The sequence below is a fragment of the Microtus oregoni genome, unplaced genomic scaffold (genome assembly GCF_018167655.1).
Source record: "Microtus oregoni isolate MIOR12 unplaced genomic scaffold, Mior012 000023F_ref0000262, whole genome shotgun sequence".
Lineage (NCBI taxonomy): Eukaryota > Metazoa > Chordata > Mammalia > Rodentia > Cricetidae > Microtus > Microtus oregoni.
In genome coordinates this window covers 28,623,287-28,644,790 of record NW_024543082.1, presented here as the reverse complement: position 1 = coordinate 28,644,790, position 21,504 = coordinate 28,623,287, and the positions used below count along the sequence as shown (strand labels likewise).

The 21,504-nt window shown below is 34.6% G+C and overlaps 2 protein-coding genes and 1 pseudogene across 2 annotated transcripts; all 3 read left to right on the top strand.

Moving 5' to 3' along the window:
- The first annotated feature begins 2,570 nt into the window (after window positions 1–2,570).
- On the top strand, window positions 2,571–3,506 carry LOC121461638 (olfactory receptor 187). The gene has a single exon (XM_041672727.1). It carries the CDS (start codon window positions 2,577–2,579, stop codon window positions 3,504–3,506), a length of 930 nt encoding a protein of 309 aa, XP_041528661.1. The 5' UTR covers window positions 2,571–2,576.
- A 9,727-nt stretch (window positions 3,507–13,233) lies between these two features.
- On the top strand, window positions 13,234–14,211 carry LOC121461854 (olfactory receptor 186). Its single transcript, XM_041673188.1, has one exon. The coding sequence runs from the start codon at window positions 13,282–13,284 to the stop codon at window positions 14,209–14,211; it is 930 nt and encodes a 309-aa protein (XP_041529122.1). The 5' UTR covers window positions 13,234–13,281.
- A 4,357-nt stretch (window positions 14,212–18,568) lies between these two features.
- Window positions 18,569–19,517, top strand: LOC121461915 (annotated as a pseudogene).
- Window positions 19,518–21,504: the final 1,987 nt, after the last annotated feature.

Sequence of the window (21,504 nt, the reverse complement as noted above, 5' to 3'; positions counted from 1 at the left end):
AACCTGAATTCTCATAGTTAGGGATTTTTATTACCTACTTAAGCAGCTATTACATTTAGTTGTGATCAGATAAAATATTAAGTTGCTCTTACATAGCAAACTTTATGACCGTTGCAGAAAAAGTGACTATTGAAAAGATTTCCTCACTCCTCTATAGTCTCATCTTCTCTAATAATTTATTGAAGAGTATATATACATGTACAGAAATAGAAATAGGATATATATACAAATATATTTCTCCCTATAGACACTACATTTCATGAAGTTTTATGAACTGATATATCTGTATATATCTTTGCTTTATACAAACATACACCCTACATATAAATAGACAGGAAATATGCAGAGAACTTTATTCCATGACATTCTTACCTTTTCCCATACATACAATTTAAATGCAAATTTATTTGAGAACTTCTAATTCTTTTATTTCATAAAAAATTAAATTTTTTTTCTGTAACATAGAGAAACCGTTCTCAACAAAGATCCCACTTCTTAATTTCAGCAATCAAAGATTTCCTTCACTTTTCCTACCAGTGTTTTAAATTTAACTGTTGGTTAATTTTGCTTCATTTTCTCATTATTCATGTCTGTCCCATTTTTAAGGACCATGGCTATCAGTTATCTAGTTAAACTTAATTTTGTTGTTGTTGTTGTTTTGTGTTTATTTTGAGTCAGGTTCTCACTCTATGGCCAAAGAATTAATCTCCTGCCTCAGGCTCTAAAGCATCGGGGATTACAGGAATGTGCTACCATTTTCCAGCTTTTCTTGTCTTTTTTGATCTTCAATGGAGTTAATTGTGTCTTTGGTGACAAAGAAAAAGAAGTGCATTATGAGGTAGATATTTGACACTAAAGAAAATTAGGAGAATTTGAATATTCATCAAGAAAAGGGATCAGTAACAGCAGGTAGCCAGGTAGTCAGTAAATAGCTAGAATCAGGTGCTAGTAAACAGCTCCCCGAAGCTGTAAGTGCATTAGGTCTTGTGCCCTGTGTGTCAAATCATAGCATGCACTGCAAGGCTGGAGTTCAGGTGGTGCTGCCTTCATGACTAAAACTATGCTTTGTATCCGGGTGTCTCGCCCATTTCCTATTCTAAACCAAATCTAGGCAGGTGAATTTACAGTTTGTCCCAGTTCTGCTGTATTTTCTATCAAGATGCAAAGGTTATTTTCAAGTGCTTTGGTTTCAACAGTGGTGGACAACTTCTGCCTTATGTAACAGGGATCAGATGGTTGTCAAAAATGGAATCTACCTCAATTATAACTACTTTAATATAAGCTTCTTGAATTTATTCCCATGCCTCCATTTCCTTCTCTTTGTGTACTCTGCCATGCCAAGAAACACATAAACTCACTATTAGCTACTCCCATCGGCATTGTCCCTATTCACTATTGCTCATTCATCCTGCTGAGCCCTTGTCACCTGCGTGATCAGAGGATGGACTTTTTACAACTTTGCTACTGAGCTTCATCCTGATTCTCAACTTTAAATGTCCATGCATACAGGCACCACATGATACCTCTGACCATAACATAGGTGTCAGGTGTCACTGTACATTCTAATTTACTAATTTTTAAAAGTAGACCTTGTCACTGCTTCACCATTCTCAGGGTCATATCACTTCACACATATATGTATCACCCAAAAATTTTTAGAATGCAGACCTTTTTTGTTGTTATTGATGATTTTTTTTTAGATAAGGTTCATCTGTGTATCTTTGGAGTCTGTCCTGGAAATTGCTCTGTAGACCAGGCTAGCCTTGAACTTATAGAGATCCGTCTGCCTCTACCTGAATTCTGGGATTAAAAGTGTGTGCTACTGGCATTTGACTAGAATGCAATCTTTTAAACATCATTTTAAAATTGCTGTTTCTGTTTCTATGAAAATACATCAACAATTTTGCACAATGTCCCCAAGTAATTCAGATATATGATGTAGTTTAGAAGCCTCAGAACAACAATGGTTTTATAATTAATATTTCCCACTAGTTTTTCTTCCTAATAACCTATTTTCTCCACTACTACATATTTAATTTTAAAAATATTTTTAAATTGTTCTAATGCTCTTCCCTATGATAACATTTGAGTGAGTAAAAAATGGTAAGTGTGTTCCACTTGTTCAATATCCTTGTTATTCAGTGCCCAAGAGATAGCCCAGAGATTAACTGCTTTAGTGCTGGTGTAGAGGACTGGAGCTCAGTTCATCTTGTATGATTTACAGACTTATGAATGCCTATAACTCCAGCTTCAAGGATACCACACTTACTTCTGACTCCATGAATACCTACACCCATTCAGGTGTGCACGCATGTACACACACCCACACACAACTAAAAATATGTTAAAGTCTTTAAAACTTCTTACATAGTATTCAACTTATGCTTTTAAAAATTAAATTTGTGTTGTTACATTAATCTAAATAATTTATTATAAATGATAAATAAAATTTAAAGGACCTTCTGATAGATGTTTGCATTCATTTCAAGTCCATGTCTCTAGTTTTCATTTTATAAGCTCTAGCAAATGCTCTTGTACATTCACTACCTTTCGTTTCAGAGTCGTCCAGTGAAGACATGGAAAAGGAGAATGCAACAGTCTTGACAGAGTTTGTTCTTACAGGACTCATTCACCAGCCACTGTGGAAAATCCCTCTGTTCCTCGTCTTCTTGGTGATATATCTCATCACCATTGTGGGAAATGTCAGTTTGATCATTCTCATCTGGATTGACCCTCATCTTCACATCCCCATGTACCTGTTCCTTGGAAGTTTAGCTTTTGTAGATGCATCTATATCCTCCATAGTGGTTCCAAAGATGCTGCTTAACGTCTTTGCTAAAAGCAAGCTGATCTCTCTATCTGAATGTATGCTACAATTTTTTTTATTTAATATCAGTGCAACTACAGAATGTTTCCTCTTGGCAGCAATGGCCTATGATCGCTATGTAGCCATATGCAAACCTTTACTTTACCCAGTAGTTATGACTAATACTCTGTGTGTATGTCTGATAGTATTGTGTTTTGTAGGTGGAATTATTCATGCTTTAATTCATGAAGGATTTTTATTGAGATTAACCTTCTGTAATTCCAACGTGATACACCATTTTTATTGTGACATTATATCACTGTTAAAAATTTCCTGTACTGACACTTCTCTTAATTATTTAATTGTTTTTATTTTCTCTGGCTCAATTCAAGTTTTCACTATTTCAACAATCCTTGTTTCTTACACTATTATTCTGTTTACAATCTTAAAAAAGAAATCTGATACAGGCATAAAGAAAGCCTTCTCCACCTGTGGAGCCCACCTCTTATCTGTGTCTTTATACTATGGTCCTCTTCTCTTCATGTATGTGCACCCTGCATCTCCACAAGTAGATGATAAAGATATGATAGACTCTCTATTTTACACAGTCATAATTCCTGTGTTAAATCCAGTAATTTACAGTTTCAGAAATAAGCAAGTCACAGATTCATTGGCCAAATTATTACAGAGAACTTTTTAGACTTGTTACAATTATCTGCTGTGTTTCGATAGATAATCACAAAACAGTCAAAGCTCAAAGTGACAGTAGTTCATTGTCCAAAAAATTTTACTATTGTAATTCATATAGTACTTTAATTAACAAAAGTACAAGTGTCTAAAATCTTCTTTAAAAATTAAAAGTCTTCAAGAACACAAGAATACTTTCTAACAAATGTTATTACATATGAGAATAATTACATCAGAGAAAATTAAACCCAGTATTGAAGTTTTTTTCAGTGTGGCTTCATAAGTGTATTAACTGTTAAAAATGGTATTTCTGCAAATCATAATTGAATATTATTTCCTTTATGCCAATACTGTTGTGTAATTTGAAGAAGCATCAAATTCAACTGTGTGGAGGAAGCAGGCTTTTATTTCACTGGACAGCAGAACTGTAATATATGGCTAATCATCAACATGACTTGATTTCACTTCTTTAAAAAATGGTTAATTTCTGGCACATGCCTTTAATCCCAACACTCGGGAGGCAGAGGCATGAGGATTTTTGTGAGTTCAAGTCTAGCCTGGACTACACGAACTTGTTCCAGGACAGGCTCCAAGGCTAAAGAGAAATCCTGTCCAAAAAAAAAAAAAAAAGGTTAATTTCACTTCTTAGAGAAACGCAACCTAAAAATTACAAGAGAAATAAACAGAAAGGAGAGTTCAATGTGATACTCATAATTCCAGGGAACAACAGTAAGGAGTAATCAGATGAGTGAACAGAGTCCAGGTTCCATAGTCTAGGATGCCTTCTAAGGCCACTTTCAGTGCTGCTTTGTATTGTCTGATGGTCTCACTCTTGAGAGCTTATGTAGTTCAAAACCCAACAGTAAACTGGACAAGTAGAGAGAAATGCTCAGCGAAGAGTGCACAATGGGGAGGAAAGACTGCCAATTGTTCTTAGTTTAGGTAAAATGACACTATTAAGCTAAAGCTTCAAGTAATGCCATTATTGGAATATATATTTGAAAAAAAAGGAAGCTTCAAGTGCATATTATCAAAGACTAAATAACGATAACACTTTATGATACAATAATACAAAGTGTGTTTGGAGCGGCATGTGAAAATTAGAACACAAATAAACAAATGTACAAGCGCGCGCACGTGTGTGTGTGTGTGTGTGTGTGTAGTAATTTTCCTGTTCGCCTTTCATACATTGTACGTTTTCATGTCTCCCGAGCTATCCATCTACAGTTCCACCTTGCCTTTTTTCTATCATCCTTGAAATGCCATAGAGATTTCTATTGATGTAGCAGAGACACTCTAAAAACCTTACCTCTATTCATGTGAAACTGTAGTTTTTATATCCTAAAACCTGCAAATACTCTCTTCTTTCAGAAGTGATGCTGTTAAGTAATTGTTGATGACAAAATGAATTCAAAACCCTTTTGATATTTTTTAAGTATTTTCATAACTATGAGATGGTATGCACATACCATATTAATATCTCATATTTATTTTCATATATATCTTGTATAGATTTATTCTGTATGCTAATGTGGACATGTCTATATTTTTCTTTACAAAACATTTCTCACACTGGTGTGATTTGAGGTCCTTTCCAATGAAACCTTCTCTAAATCCTATGTCTTTTTCACAATTCTCCAAATGGAAATTTTGTCATTTCCAAAATGCATCATTGAGATTCGTCTGGACCTACATTACTGTCTTATGTGATTGCTTTCCCTTAAAAATCCTCTTTACGAAGAATCCCTGCCCTACCTTGACATACCCCTTACCATTAATACTCAATATTAGTTTAACATTTCAAGGTCTGACCAAACTGTGACTACTTCCTTATAAGACATTTACGTAACCACAACTAGGACAGGAAATATCACTAATTAGAATAACTTAATAACACTTCTTGGGCCAAATTTGAACTTATGTGACACATAGCTTTGACTTGTAGATTGTAATCTATATTCCTACTGCTCTGTTACTTTTTGGTTTCTTTCACAGCAGCTTACACATATGAGATCTTACATAAATGTTTGCAAAATTGAAGTGTATTCACAAATACACAAAATGCAATGAATATGTCCCTTTTTGTAATGAAAACTTAGCCCCTGGTTGGTGAAATGGCTCTGCTGGTAAAGTTTGTTGCCAAGGCTTAAGAACTGATGCTGGAACATTTCCTTAAGTGTCTTTCAGCCATTTTAGATCCCTCTTTTGAGAGTTCTCTCTTTAGGTCTGTACTCCATTTTTACTGGATTATTTGTTCTTTTGATGACTAATTTCTTTTTTTTAAATTTTTTTTTAATTTATTTATTTATTAAGGATTTCTGCCTCGTCCCCACAACCGCTTCCCATTTCCCTCCCCCTCCCCCGATCAAGTCCCCCCCCCCTCATCTGCTCGAAGAGCAATCAGGGTTCCCTGACCTGTGGGAAGCCCAAGGACTGCCCACCTCTATCCAGGTCTCGTAAGGTGAGCATTCAAACTGCCTAGGCTCCCACAAAGCCAGTACGTGCAGTAGGATCAAAAACCCACTGCAATTGTTCTTGAATTCTCAGTATTCCTCATTGTCCGCTATGTTCAGCTAGTCCGGATTTATCCCATGCTTTTTCAGACCTAGGCCAGCTGGCCTTGGTGAGATCCCAATAGAACATCCCCATTGTCTTAGTGTGTGGGTGCACCCCTCGTGGTCCTGAGTTCCTTGCTCGTGCTCCGTCTCCTTCTGCTCCTGATTTGGACCTTGAGATTTCTGTCCGGTGCTCCCGTGTGGTTCTCTGTCTCTGTCTCCTTTCATCGCCTGATGAAGGTTAATATTCCTGAGGATGCCTATGTGTTTGTCTTTGGATTCACCTTATTTAGCTTCTCTAGGAACATGAATTATAGGCTCAATGTCCTTTATTTATGGCTAGAAACCAAATATGAGTGAGTACATCCCATGTTCCTCTTTTTGGGTCTGGGTTACCTCACTCAGGATAGTGTTTTCTATTTCCATCCATTTGTATGCAAAATTCAAGAAGTCCTTGTTTTTTACTGCTGAGTAATACTCTAATATGTATATATTCCATACTTTCTTCATCCATTCTTCCGTTGAAGGGCATCTAGGTTGTTTCCAGGTTCTGGCTATTACAAACAATGCTGCCATGAACATAGTTGAGCATATACTTTTGTTGTATGATAGGGCCTCTCTTGGGTATATTCCCAAGAGTGGTATTGCTGGATCCAGGGGTAGGTTGATCCCGAATTTCCTGAGAAACCGAAACACTGCTTTCCAGAGTGGTTGCACAAGTTTGCATTCCCACCAGCAATGGGTGAGTGTACCCCTTTCTCCACAACCTCTCCAGCAAAGGCTATCATTGGTGTTTTTTATTTTAGCCATTCTGACAGGTGTAAGGTGGTATCTTAAAGTTGTCTCAAATGGCCAAAAGACACTTAAGGTCATGCTCAACTTCCTTAGCGATCAGGGAAATGCAAATCAAGACAACTTTAAGATGACTAATTTCTTGATTCTCTGTATATTTGGAGATCAGACCTCTGTCTCATGTGGGGTTAGTGAAGATCTTTTCCCACTCTGAAGGATGTTGTTTTGTCTTGTTGACTGTGTCCTTTGCTTTACAGAAGCTTTTTAGTTTCAGGGGGTTCCATTTATTAATTGTATCTCTCAGTGTCTGTGCTACTGAAAGTAGTCTCCTGTGCCAATGTGTTCAAGTGTACTCCTCATTTTCTCTTCTATAAGGTTCAGAGAACCTAGACAATAAGGAGGACCCTAAGAAAAACATACATAGATCTAATCTACATGGGTAATAGAAAAAGACAAGACCTCAGTAAATCGGGAGCATGGCAACCTTGGGAGAGGGTGAAGGGGAGGGGAAAGGCAGCTAGGGAAGCAGAAAAAAAATGTAGAGCTCAACAACAATCAATAAAAAAAGAATTGAGGCTTGAATATAATTACCTCAGAACTCACATAGAAGAAAGAGAAAATTGGCTCTCATACATAGGTTGTCTTCTGGCCTCCACAGACACTCTATGGTGTGCATGCGAGTGTGCACACATACACATGCATACACACACACACACATGTACACCTCATAAATAAACAAGCAAACAAATCTAAAGAATGAGCCCAAATATATTTCTTTGCTTAGAATCGTTGCTAGGTACTAGCTCAAGCTGTTGTTGCTACCGTTTTTTTCTTGGTAGGCATAGATATCATAAAACTAAGCTGATAGTTTCCTTAGCTTGGATAGACTGTGACAAGATATAGTAGAGAAACAATTGCAAGGATCAAAGATCTGATGACAACATGTAAGTATTTAAAACAGACACTGTGTCAGTATAATTCCAGAGATCCGCATCCCAATATGCTTGAAATCATCATGGCCTCAGAAGTTCCCCTGAGGGAACTCACCTAAATCTCCAGAAACACTGAAAGGTTATCAGTTCAGCTGCAGTTACCCTTTCTTCCCAGACACCACAGTTATTGCATGTATTTGGTTGCTGTTATATTCTATCATGCAAATTTATTTTAAGTTATCTATTGCTTTATCCTGTCATCGTTATTATTATCATTATTATTTTTATTATTAAAGATTATGCTAATAAAGAATATGAGTCTTCTTCTTCCACAATTCAATTTTATTCCCCATTACACATTTCATAATGGATATTAATTAAAATGTAATGGATGTAATAAAGGAAAAATTATCATGTAAAAGATGGTTTAGTATCAGACTGCCCATTCATTTGTTTAAAAAACAGTTTATGTTTTAAAACTGCCATGTAAATATACTAATAATAGTTGACATACACCGTATTGTAAGAATACAATATTATGTTCTCATTTGGTGATTTATAGGAATACATATCTCTCATTCACCTCCATATACAAAAATAAATGTATAATGTAAATAATATATGTAATATATCCACTCACTTTTACAGTATTTTATAAAATATTTTAAAGAAATTTCTGATAAATTTTCTTAGGCTAGTACTTATGTGAAATCCAAAACTTTAACCAGGAAAGCATTTTTCCATCAGAGATGTGGCTGTGGGAAAACTTTGAGAATATGTTCATGTGTTCCTTTAGCTGAATTTTATTATTCAGTAATATTATAGCTACTGCTGTAGAAATAGTTCCACAGTGACTATGGGTGATCAGGTATCCTTATAGCAGGATGTAGAGTCCTTTGGGTGTATAACCAGGAGAGGATAGCTAGATCATGCTGCATAAGGTATTTAAAGATTTTTAGCCCCCATACTGATTTCCATGTGGGCATATCATTTTGCACACTCAGCAGTGGTGAGTAAGTGTTCCCCTTTCATCACACCCACACCCATATTTGTCTTCTTGTGTGGTTTTGTGATAAGATGAAATATCAAACTTGTTTTAATTTGTATTTCCTTGGTGGTTGAAGATGTTGAATATTTTGAAGGGTTTCACAGCTATTTGCATTTGTCTTTTGAGAACTCTCTGTTTATATTCATGCCCAATTTTTTAATTGTCTTGTTCTCCTTTTTGATGATTTCACTTGTTAGTTCTTTGTATATTCTAGATAATGACCAATTGTCAGATGTGTACATGGTAGACTTTTTCAGTTTTGTAGACTGTCCCTTCATTAAAATGATGATGTCCTTAGTTGTACAGAAGCATTTTAATTTCTTGAGGTCCCATTTATTAATTGCTAGTCTTAACACCAGCTCTACCAGAGTCCTTTCAAGAAAGCCCTTCCTATACCAATGAGATCAAGTATATCCCTTACTTGTTCCACTACCAGATTTAGGGTATCATATCATCTGCTGAAGTTCTTGGACCATTTGGAGGTGAGTTTTTATTGAAGTGAGAGATAAGAATCTAATTTCATTTTTCTACTTGTCACTTCTAAGTTTGACTGGCCACATTTATAGATTCTGTCTTTTCTCCAATTAATATTTTATTTGCTTTGCAAAATTAAATATGTATTTTGAAGTCAGTTTGTATGAGGGTCCTAAATTCTGTCCATTGATCAATGGGTCTATTTTATATGCAGATACAATGATGTCTTATAACTTTGTGTATAACTTGAAATCTTGAATTGTAATACCTCCAAAAGTTTTCTTTTGATCTTTCTTTCTTCTTTCGTTTTTGTTCACGATTCTTTTTGCGGGAATATCCTGGGCATTTTATAATTCCATATGAAATTTAAAATAATTTATCAATTTCTGTGAGGAATTGTACTGGAATTTTGACAGAAACTGTGTTGAATATGTATTTTCCTTTTGGTAGGATATTCATTTTAACATATAAATTCTATAGATCCAGGATATTGCTTTTTGTTTCAGATCTGAAACAGGAAGGGTAAAATTGCAGTAGAAGAAAGGAAGATAGGGTAGAGGAGGGAGCACAAAAAGATAAATAAATGACTTTCTAAAAAGTCATATGGAAACATACCGACCACTGCAGAGCACAGGTTTTGACTATATGATCAGTAAAATAAATAAAGGATAATATTGTTTCGAGAGGGCTAGAGAGATGGCTCAGTGATTAAGAACACTGTCTGGGGGCTGGAGAGATGGCTCAGAGGTTAAGAGCACTGACTTTCCTTCCAGAGGTCCTGAGTTCAATTCCCAGCAACCACATGGTGGCTCACAACCATCTGTAATGAGATCTGGTGCCTTCTTCTGGCACGTAGGCACACATGCAGACAGAACATTGTATACATAATAAATAAATCTTAAAAAAAAAAAAGAACACTGTCTGCTCTTTCAAAGGTCCTGAATTCAGTTTCCAGCAATCACATGGTGCCTTACAACCATTTGTAATGAGTTCTGATGCCCTCTTGAGGAAGACCTGGTCAGGCGTCCTCATCAGCTTACACCGTGAAACCCAATATGGACAAGTTCAACAGAACTGCCATATATGGGCTGCCCATGCAAGCTTCAGAATTTCAAGGAATAAATTTCATTTTAATTTATTGCTATGAGATACACTCAATTATACAAAACATTTGTATGTATATAAATCTATGTGTGCATACCAATTGCACACACACATTACTATGTTTTGAATATACAATGTCTACTAAAAGACTAATTTATTGAATTAAATTTTCTTATGATGGTGGATGGAATCTCTACAAAGTGACTGATTTGTCCTCAAATCTTTAAATTCATGGCACTGCTGTTTGAAAAGCAAGGTTATTCGCCTCTATTTTATAACATATGTTTTTTGTTTTTCCTCTACTCTTTGTCGTGATATAAACTTTTACCAGATGTATGATTGAACTAAGGGAGTTTAGAGATGGCCAAATATAAGATGTTATTTTTAATATCAGAACAATATTATTTTGTATTTTCTCTTGTAGGAAATATAGACAACTGCTTTAAATTATGTTTTGATTAGTACAGACATTATGACAACAAAGCACTCACTGCATTCAATTTCATATCTAAACAAAAATTGACATAAAGCAACCAGGTATGTCAATTATGATGAAATGTTTATCAGTCTTTTGGGCATACCTGAATTTTGCACACACCTTCATCAGCAATGCCCAGTTGATGATCTGCATTTTATCCCACAGGGAATCCTAAGACATTCTGAAGGGAATTTCAGTTCTTCATATTCTCTTTCCTAGGAACAAACTTCACAAATGTGCAATTGGTTGATACTGTGTTCAAAGATTAATTATATAAATAGAATTTCCCTTAGTTTTCTTTGTAAGTGAAGCCATCTAAGTGAGTCGGGAAACTACACAGTCTTCATATCAGGGCTGTCATGTGTGATTTTTGCTTTTGAAGGATCTCTACAATTCCTCAGAAGATATTGGTAATATTGAAAATATTTCCTAATATTAATCCTTATAAAGAAGTTTTAAAATTTGCAAGGTTTAAAGTCTATGACCTTATAGTAATTTTGGAATTTATGTACAAAAAGCAAAAATAGCCAGGGTCTAGTTTTTAAAACTAAAGATTGAAAAATTTGCTTGTATCATTTTCATGACTAAAATCTGAGCAAGGAACATAGCTATAAATTTAACTATTCCTTATAAAAATATTTATTGTCCTTCCACTGTATTTATAAAACTTTTTCAGATTTGTTGAGATAAAATATGAGTGCTTCAGAACTCGGGTCTCAGATTGACATTATTCTTGTATAAGAAATAATTAGACAATTGTGCTATAAAGACCCATCCAAGAAAGTTAAATTTTTGATTAAAGCTGAAGGTCTACAAATTAAATAGTAATTCCTTTATACTCCTCATGTGACAAAAGTTTCATTGGGTATTTTATATATATAATATAGATATATGATATGAACAAATGAATATTTATAATTATAATTATATGTAAATGCACACTGAAACACTTTTGTATAAATATATATAACTGTAATTGAGTTATTTACATATAATGTGTTATATTTGTTATATTGTATATTTATCAACATTTGTTATTTGAAAAATTCCTACATACACTTTACTTGAGGATTTTCAATGATTTTGTGATTTGGGATAGCATGTATGTAAACTCATTCATTATAAAACTTACTTTATCTGTTCAGTTACTGGCATTGGTTCTTCATATAGTCAGTATCTAGTTAATATTTGGCTTCTATTATTTATTAAAATGAGATAAAGTATCACTTGCATGTGGAATGAACCTTTAGACACTGTCACCGTACCTATTACAATTTTAAAGCTGAAGCTTCCTTTTAATAATATACAGATTCCATAATAAAATAAACTTAATTCTTAATCAAAGAGAAGTTATTCTGATAATACACCTATTAGTAACGCAAAGGTTAGAATGAATGTTCCCCCAAGACCTCTGAGCATTTCTCAGTATTTTGTTTTGGGTATCTCTCATGCTCCCTCTTGTCTCCTTGGCTTGCCTTTACTATACTTATCAAGTTCTGACTTGGATTTTGCCTATTTTTATGACCTTTTCTTTTCTTTATCTCTGTATAAGTTTAGTTTTTTTGTTTGTTTGTTTTGTTTTGTTTTTATCTCTCATCTCTCTTTTCTTCTCTGATTATCTCCATTTCTTCTCAATTGCCCACTCTTACTTTGGAGAACTTTCTTAAAGTATTTTACAGAAGAAACAAGTTATATGGATCCACGAAACAGACAAATGTCAGCTGTCCTCTGTGGTTAATGAATGGTACTGTATCATTCATGTTCTTGATTCCCATGCTACTCCTTCACATTACCATCTCACTACTCCATGATTTCAATTCTATTCAATAAAGGAAACTGTTCTTGTTGAAGCCACTAACACTCTCTGTATTTCCCTTCTCAGCAATTTCTCTTACTTTCTCTCTCTCCCTCAAGCATTTGTTTTTACACTTGGCACTGTATTTCTGTGCTATTCTTAATGTCTTTCTTTTTCTAGTGTTCACAACACCCAGTCTCCTCGTTCAACCCTGCTCCTTTCTTTGATCACTCTGCTTAATATGGTTTCCTCGTGTTTCTTTTCTCTCTCCTTTTGGACATGTAGGTCTTTGATTTAACATGGGAGATGAGTTTATTGAAAGGAAGTTGATGCTAAAAGAAAAAATGGAGAAACTGTGGCTAGACGGATGATTTGGCAGTAACAAGTATCTGTTGCTTTTGCAGAGAGGTCACAGGTTGAGTTCCTAGTATGCATATGGTGGCTCACAACCACCTGCAGCACTAGTTTTAGAAGACCTGAGAAATTATAATACATATGGTAAAGATTTGACTTCTTATGAATTCCTTTCACCATGCTGACCTTAAAATATTAGTGAGTGTTCTATTATACTTGTTTTATTTCATTTCAGGTAAAGTCCAGTGAACAACATATGGAAAAAGAGAATGCAACACTGCTGACCGAGTTTGTTCTCACAGGACTCACTGATCATCCAGAACTGAAGGTGCCCCTGTTTCTGCTTTTCTTGGTGATATATCTCATCACAGTTGTGGGGAACCTAGGTCTGATTGCTCTCATCTGGAGTGACCCCCACCTCCATATCCCTATGTACTTTTTCCTAGGGAGTTTAGCTTTTGTAGATGCTTGGATATCATCCACAGTGACTCCTAATATGTTGGTTGACTTGTTATCCAAGACTAAGATAATATCACTTTCTGAATGCATGATACAATTTTTTGCCTTTGCATTTGGTGGAACCACAGAATGCTTTCTTTTAGGGACAATGGCCTATGACCGCTATGTAGCCATATGCAAACCATTACTTTATCCATTAATCATGACCAATAGACTATGCATCCGAATGTTAGTTTCAGTATTTGTAGGTGGCTTTCTTCATTCTTTGTTTCACGTATTATTTTTATTCAGGTTAACCTTCTGTAATTCTAATATAATACATCACTTTTATTGTGATATTATGCCTTTGTATAATATTTCCTGTACTGATCCTACTCTTAATCTTCTATTAGTATTTATTTTGTCTGGTTCAATACAGGTGTTCACCATTATGACTGTACTAGTTTCATATACACTGGTTCTGTTTTCAATTTTAAAGAGGAAGTCTGTCCAAGGCCTAAGGAAGGCTTTCTCCACCTGTGGAGCCCATCTTTTATCTGTGTCTTTATACTATGGCCCTCTTCTTTTCATGTATGTGCTCCCTGCATCTCAACAAAGAGATGATCAAGGTATGATGGACTCTCTGTTTTACACTGTCATAATTCCTGTGCTAAACCCAATTATCTACAGCCTGAGAAACAAGCAAGTCATGGATTCACTGAAAAAAAGATTAGAGAGGCATGTTTAGGTCTCAAAAGTCTCTTATTCATATTCACTATAAACAACCACAGATGTTTCCATTTTTTGTATATTTTTGTTTTGGAAAGTGTTCAAAGATTTTTGCAATTATAATTATTATATTTCTTTTATACTCTGGTTAAATCAATTTTCAAGTGTGTTAACAATGATAAGGCAACATATCCAATAAAATCCTTGAAATATTAGTATTTCTAATCTGAAAATATTGAAGAATCTCATTAAGTCTTTATGTCGTGTTAAATAAAGTAGAAAAAAAAACATTCCACTGGTGTATGTGTTCTTCCATGTGGCTTTACTAATTCAGTACTTATTAAAAGCAATACTGGTTCTTTCCAGAAGACTTAGTGGGATATGTGCAACAGCAGACAGGGCCATCTAGGTTGAACTCTTTAATTGTATTTATCCGTTGTGTGTTTAGCTTCTATTTTCTATTTTCATGTTTAGGCATATGAAAAACAAAACAAACAAAAAAATAGGAAATCTACCAGCTCTTCAAACTTTTTACCTAAGTTATTTCTTTGACTTTTAGTGCTTATAGAAATTCCACATATCATAGAAAAATCAATAGAAAATAAATCACAATAATAAAGAAAAAGGCAGTTAAATGCAAGACCAAACTTTTAATATTCTCTTAACTTACCCTATATCTGCCCATGAGAAGAGATGCTTATCTTTTCTTTGTTTATAATGTCTTGAAAGGCCTCTTTTTGTAGGGAGGATTATCTTACCTGGTTTTGCTACGGTTTATTGTTTTATATCTATATATCTATTTATTTTAATAATTTTGTATATTTTTTATTTTTTCATTATTCTCAAGAACTTTATACTAGAATACAATACCATATGATCATATCTACCTCCAACTTCTCCCTTCAAATTTCCCCATATACATCATATGCAATCCTGGGTTTCATACAGAGTCTTTTGTTAATTATACCATATATTTTCTTGAGTAGGTCACTGAATGTTAATAGGCAGTACCTATAACTGTATCAGTCAGAAAGCTAAAGGATAAAATGGAAGAGTTCAGTTTGGATGGATTTAATTAAACAAAAGTGGCACAATATAAAGGAAATGGCCTTGATTTGACCATCAAAAAAGTCAGTCTTCAAAAAAAAAAGGAAACACCTTTTGGCTTTTTACTTTCTTCAAAATGATAGTTTTATCAAATAAACAAAAATATTTTACTGTCAGGAGTTTCAGACCACTATGCAAATTTCAAATGTAAATAAATGCAGCAATAAGTAAACTGAACTGTTTGTTTTCATTGAATGTTTATGGAAAATTCTGCTAATACTCAAGGGAAATTCTGTACTCTTTTAGTATCATGTAAAATTTTGTCAAACCTTCCTCTGTGCTAGAGCTACACAGTTACTGTCCTACCCTGAAACTCTTGTGCAGCTGCCCACTTCCCTCTTTCTAGAAAATGCAACTGGTTTACATGTGCATTTGCACCTGCTTTAATCAAAGTTCAAGGGTTTTTGCTTTATAGATGCTTGGCCAATGTCCACAGGATCACCATATCACAGAGGGAGGATCTGAACCCAACCCTACTACTGAAGCAGATTTTACATGTTTTTAATGGGCTATTTTAAAGCTTGGTGCTATTCATATTTGGGAGGCAGAGTTCTAGTCACTACCCATCGAGGTACTTTGTCTTTTTTCTTGCCCTTCTCCTTGTCTTTTTTCTTGCCCTTCTCCTTCCCCTTGACATTCATTAGTACAATTTCCCATTAGATTTAAGCTTGAACTGGTGGAGTAAGCTGACCTGAGCTAGCATTCTCTACCAGCTCCATCTTAGGTTGACTCCAGAAGGGCATCTAGATCTTTGGACTTACTAAAACCATGCTTAGACTAGCTCAGAGTTATACAAGTCAAAGTAGAAAGAACACATATTATACGTGAAGGAAGATTTGTCTAAACAATTTCTACTTGAGGTTGAAAATGTAAAAGCTTGTCAAGTCTTCTAAATTCTACCCTAAGGCAGAAAACCAAAAAATAAATTGCAATATAATATACATTCTAACAACTCAATGATGTGCATTCATGTCAAGTTTATGATTTCAAAGGCTGCAAAACCCAGTGGAACTGCTGGAGCTTTTCTGTGGATGGTCCAACTCTACAATGCCTAAGAGAGCAGTCACTTTCCTAAAGGGATTTCCCAATAAAGTCTCTTGGGGAATCAATTTCGTCATGCCTTTGTCTTTTGGTAAAAGCACATAGTTGTGCAATTGTTGTGGTTCTGTTTTGAAGGTGTATTTATACATGAAACCTCTCCTTCGCTTAAGAAATGCAGCCTCTAAATGAATCAGCATGCAAACACTGCTACCTATACTTTTCTCACTTCTGTGTTAAAATTGGACTTTCCTACTTTATGAAACCTAGGGCTTTTAAACTTCTCCTTGATTCTTCTTAGGATATAGGTAAGAAAGAGATAATGTATATAATAATTATACTATTTATTAAAAAGTTAAAATTTTCATTACAGATGGTTGTGAGATACCATGTGGTTGCTGGGAATTAAACTCAGAACCTCTGGAAGACTCATACATACATACAGAACAGTGTATATTAAATAAATAAATCTTTTTTAAAAAGTTAAAATTTTGTTTAATACATACTAACTTAAGACCACATTTATAAATTGTTCAAAGAGAAAAGTAAATATAGAAATCGATTAGAATAATAAATTTTATTTTTATGACTAAAGTCAGAGAAAGCAAAATAGGTCTCTAAGTGATTAATTTATCCTTTTTATTCATCTTAAATTCCAGCCATAGTTGTTCTTTAATTGCTATTTATTACCTGTGAACCTAACTATAATAACCTTATAAGATAAATTATGGAAACATGTAATTCATTTTAAAAATGCACATACAATGATTCTTATGTGATATATCCTAATTGTTTATGATACAAAGATCATACTCTTTAATTAAGTACATTTTAACAAATATTTGATGTGGCAGTAAAATATAAGCTCTTAGTTTTTTCACCCACTTCTTGTAACAATTGCATTGTATATTACAGACACACAAGATGCCATACAGAAAATGTATCTCAACTGTTCTTTTCCCATCTATAACTTTAGAAATTATGCATACATAAAAGTATTTTAGAAACCTAAATTTCTTTGTGACTTGAACTTTCATAGAACTAAGCCTACAAATTCAAATTCAAATTGTTGGTTATTTATACAGCCAGTTTCAGCTTTTACAATTGACTTGACATTATTCTTCCAAAAGAAGTGTTGGAGATGAAAGTATTTTCAAGTAATGTTCATAAACTAAGAAAATGAGTGTATATTTTAGAAAGATGTAAAGGCAGTTTTAATTAGGTACATTAGATTTGTAGATTGGAAGAACACATTCTTTTTAACTATCAAGGAAAAGAGGACTAGGCATAGCACATGTGTTTAATCCCAGCACTAAGAAGGGAGACAAAGGTTAAAGAATCTTTATGTGTTTAAGGCCAGTCAGGGCAACGTGGTGAAATCCTGTATCAACATAAATAAACAGGTAAATGAATTAATGAAAAGAACACAAAACACAATAGGAGGTATAGCTAGTTGAAGAAAATTTTGAAGATAAGCAGGTTGCAGTGACTCATATTAGCTTAGAAGTGACACAGATTAATCTGTAAATCCATGTAAAAATCCAGGTAAATAGCAAACTGGATATTCTTTTTTTTTTTTTTTTTTTTTGGTTTTTTTGAGACAGGGTTTCTCTGTGGTTTTTGGAGCCTGTCCTGGAACTAGCTCTTGTAGACCAGGCTAGTCTCAAACTCACAGAGATCCGCCTGCCTCTGCCTCCCGAGTGCTGGGATTAAAGGCGTGCACCACCACCGCTCGGCCAGCAAACTGGATATTCTGAAATCTCTTAAGTCTTACAGTAGGTTGGAAAATTATTTTATTTTTAATTTTTCTTCTGAGTTGCGTGTAGATGACACAACTCATCAACCAGTCTGTGAGGTTTGTAAAATGTTTTCTTTTATTGGCAGCCTAACTGGCCTTTATGTTTCCAAAAATAACATAATAGTTTCAGTAATTTAGTTTTAATACCTGTAACAATCAAAATGAGGGGAAAATCAAAATATGAAGAGTATTTGGCTGGTGGAATTACATTTATGAAAAACACAAGGTTTGTAAATAAAAATTAAAATCCAAATTTTGATTGGATTGGCATAACACAAGTTATGCCGAAAACTAAAATTTGATTTTAGCTCACAGTTAACTCTTTGCATCGCCAAATGAATTGCATGTTTACAAAACATCTTCATGTATAGCCTCTGGTCCTTTTCTTCTGACACTTATGGAATTTCTTTATGTTCACTCACTTTCCTTTCAGAGGACATCCAGTGAGGTCATGGAAAGGAAGAATGCAACAGTGCTGACAGACTTTGTCCTTGTAGGATTGCCACTCCAAGCTCAGTGGGAAGTCCCATTCTTTTTTGTTTTCTTGGTGATGTATCTCATTACCATTACAGGAAACTTTGGCTTGATCACTCTCATCTGGAAAGACCCTCACCTTCACATTCCCATGTACCTATTCCTCAGTAGTTTAGCTTTTGTGGATACTTGGGTATCATCTACTGTGTCACCCAAAATACTGGTCACTTTGTTATTTCACAACATGAAGATCTCTCTCTCTGAATGCCTGACACAGTTCTTTTCTTTTGCAGTCAGTGCAACCACAGAATGCTTTCTTTTGACTGCGATGGCCTATGATCGTTATGTAGCTATCTGCAAACCTCTACTTTATCCAGTGACCATGACCAATAAATTGTGTTCCTGGCTAATCATTTTGTCATTTGTAGGTGGCTTTCTTCATGCCTTAATTCATGAGATTTTTTTTATTGAGGTTAAATTTCTGTAATTCCAACATAATACATCACTTTTATTGTGATATTATGCCATTGTTGAAGATTTCCTGTTCTGATCCTTCCATTAACTTCCTGTTAGTATTTATCTTGGCTGGTTCCATTCAAGTAGTTACCATGGTGACAGTTCTAGTTTCTTACACATGTATTATCTTTACAATCTTACAAAGCAAGTCTTTGAAGGGGATAAAGAAAGCCTTCTCCACCTGTGGAGCCCATCTCTTATCTGTGTCTTTATATTATGGCCCTCTTCTCTTCATGTATGTGCGCCCCGCATCTCCAAAAGCAGATGATCAAGACATGATGGACTCTCTGTTTTACACAGTTATCATTCCTGTGTTAAATCCAGTTATCTATAGTCTAAGAAATAAGCAAGTCAAAGATTCAGTGATAAAAGCATTAAAAAGAAATGTATAGATCTGATAATAGCATTTATTATCTTTTGGACAAAAGTCACTGTAATCATGAATGTGAAGTTGTTATAACCAAAATCCTACATTAATAACAAAAGTAGTTGCTTTGTACTTCTGCTGTGTTTGCTAACCTAGTTGGCTCTTTTCCTAAATGAGAAATTGAACATTAGGAGATCAGTATGTATGTATGTAACTAGCATACATAATCTGCCAAGTTTTACTTTTGCTTGAATAAATATGGGGAAGGTCTTTGGAAACTTCTGGTAACTTAGACTTCTTAGCAGCCTAATACTGTGCAGGCCTAACCTACTGATTCCTGTGATCTAGCTTATCCTTAAGAATTACTTTAATATTTTACTGTTGTATGGAGGCCACTTGTTCATTTCCTGGTCACTCAGACTCCCAAAATAATTACACAGAAACAATATTATTTAAATCACTGCTGGGCCCATTAGCTCTAACATCTTATTTGCTAACTTTTACATGTTAATTTTATCCATCTCCATTAATCTGTGCATCACCACAAGGTCATGCCCTACCAGCAAAGTTTCAGCATGTCTGTCTCTGGTGGGAGCTCCATGACTTATCTTTTCCACCTTCCTTCACCCAGCATTCAGTTTAGTTTTCCCTGCCTAACTCTATTCTGTTCTGCACAGGTCCAAGACAATTCTTTATTAACCAATGATATTCATAGCATACAGAGGGGAATCATCTTCCTTTTGAAGTAATTGGTAATGCCAGGAGCAAATGTGTCTCGTGTCATGAAAGATCCTAAATTCTTTAAACATTTTAAGTGCTGTATTCTGAAGGTCTCTGAAATATTTGAAGAATACCTATCTAACTGAAATATATCTCTATATATCTAGAAAATCCAATTAAAATGACTACTAACTTGACTATTATAGATTATTATCTATTAGCTTATATTTCTTAATTGTACATTCATTTTTAAATGAGCTTCACAATTGCAACACCTTAATCAACAGCAGAAATATACATCAATAGACCAAGATCCATATAAACACAAATTATTCATTTCTATATCATATCCCTCTTTAAATGTAAACAAATATTTATAAACAATATTTGGGAATTTTGGTGTAGTTCTTTCCAAACTACTTCCTACTGTTTGTTGGGTGAAGTAATATTTTTGAGACATGTTCAAGGCAACCTTTCAGGAGATCTTGGTCCATCAAACCACATTCATCTGGAAGGATTCCACAGGTTCTCATCCTCTGTGGAAATAAAAGAAGCACCTCTTTCTGAAAGCCACATATCCTTAGACCCATATTTTGAATTCAAGATAGTTTTAAAATGTATATGTTGGCTTAGCTTAGCAGTCTCCAGAATCAAAGTCTTTCTGTAGTCAAAAAAAATCAAAGAAAAGACAATAATATACATAATCCAGACTCTCTGTGTATTTTTCATCTTTATGTGGCTTATTTATTTTACTCCTTTTACTCTATGATTCTCTTTACTCTGTCTTTTTAAAGATTTTGCTTTATTTTTAAAAAACCATTTACCTATTTTTATAACTCTCTATACTCCCTTTCTTCTTTCTCCCAAGCCTACATACATTTTTTAAACACACTGTGACCCATTTAGAGGTCTTTTATGTCTGAATTTGTATTTATTGAAAATCTGTAATTATCTTTTGACCAGGAGCATTTTTTTATGCTAAGTGGGCATGGATAAGACCCACTTCACAGTCCAGCGTGTTTGCTCTATGGAGTCACATATGGTGGAGACATGTTTGCTGCTTCTGAGAGCCATGAACATTGCCCCATTTTCAGGCACACAGAGGGCCTAGGTTGCCATTAAGCAAATTGTAGCACTTTTTTACAAAACCCATTTAAATGCTCCATAGCCAGACATTGTCAGAGTTCATACTGAAAGCATGGTCCAGGAAGCTGCCATTTCAAAACATATTATTTAAATTACTGCTTGGCCCATTAGCTCTAGCATCTTATTTGCTAATTCTTACATCTTAA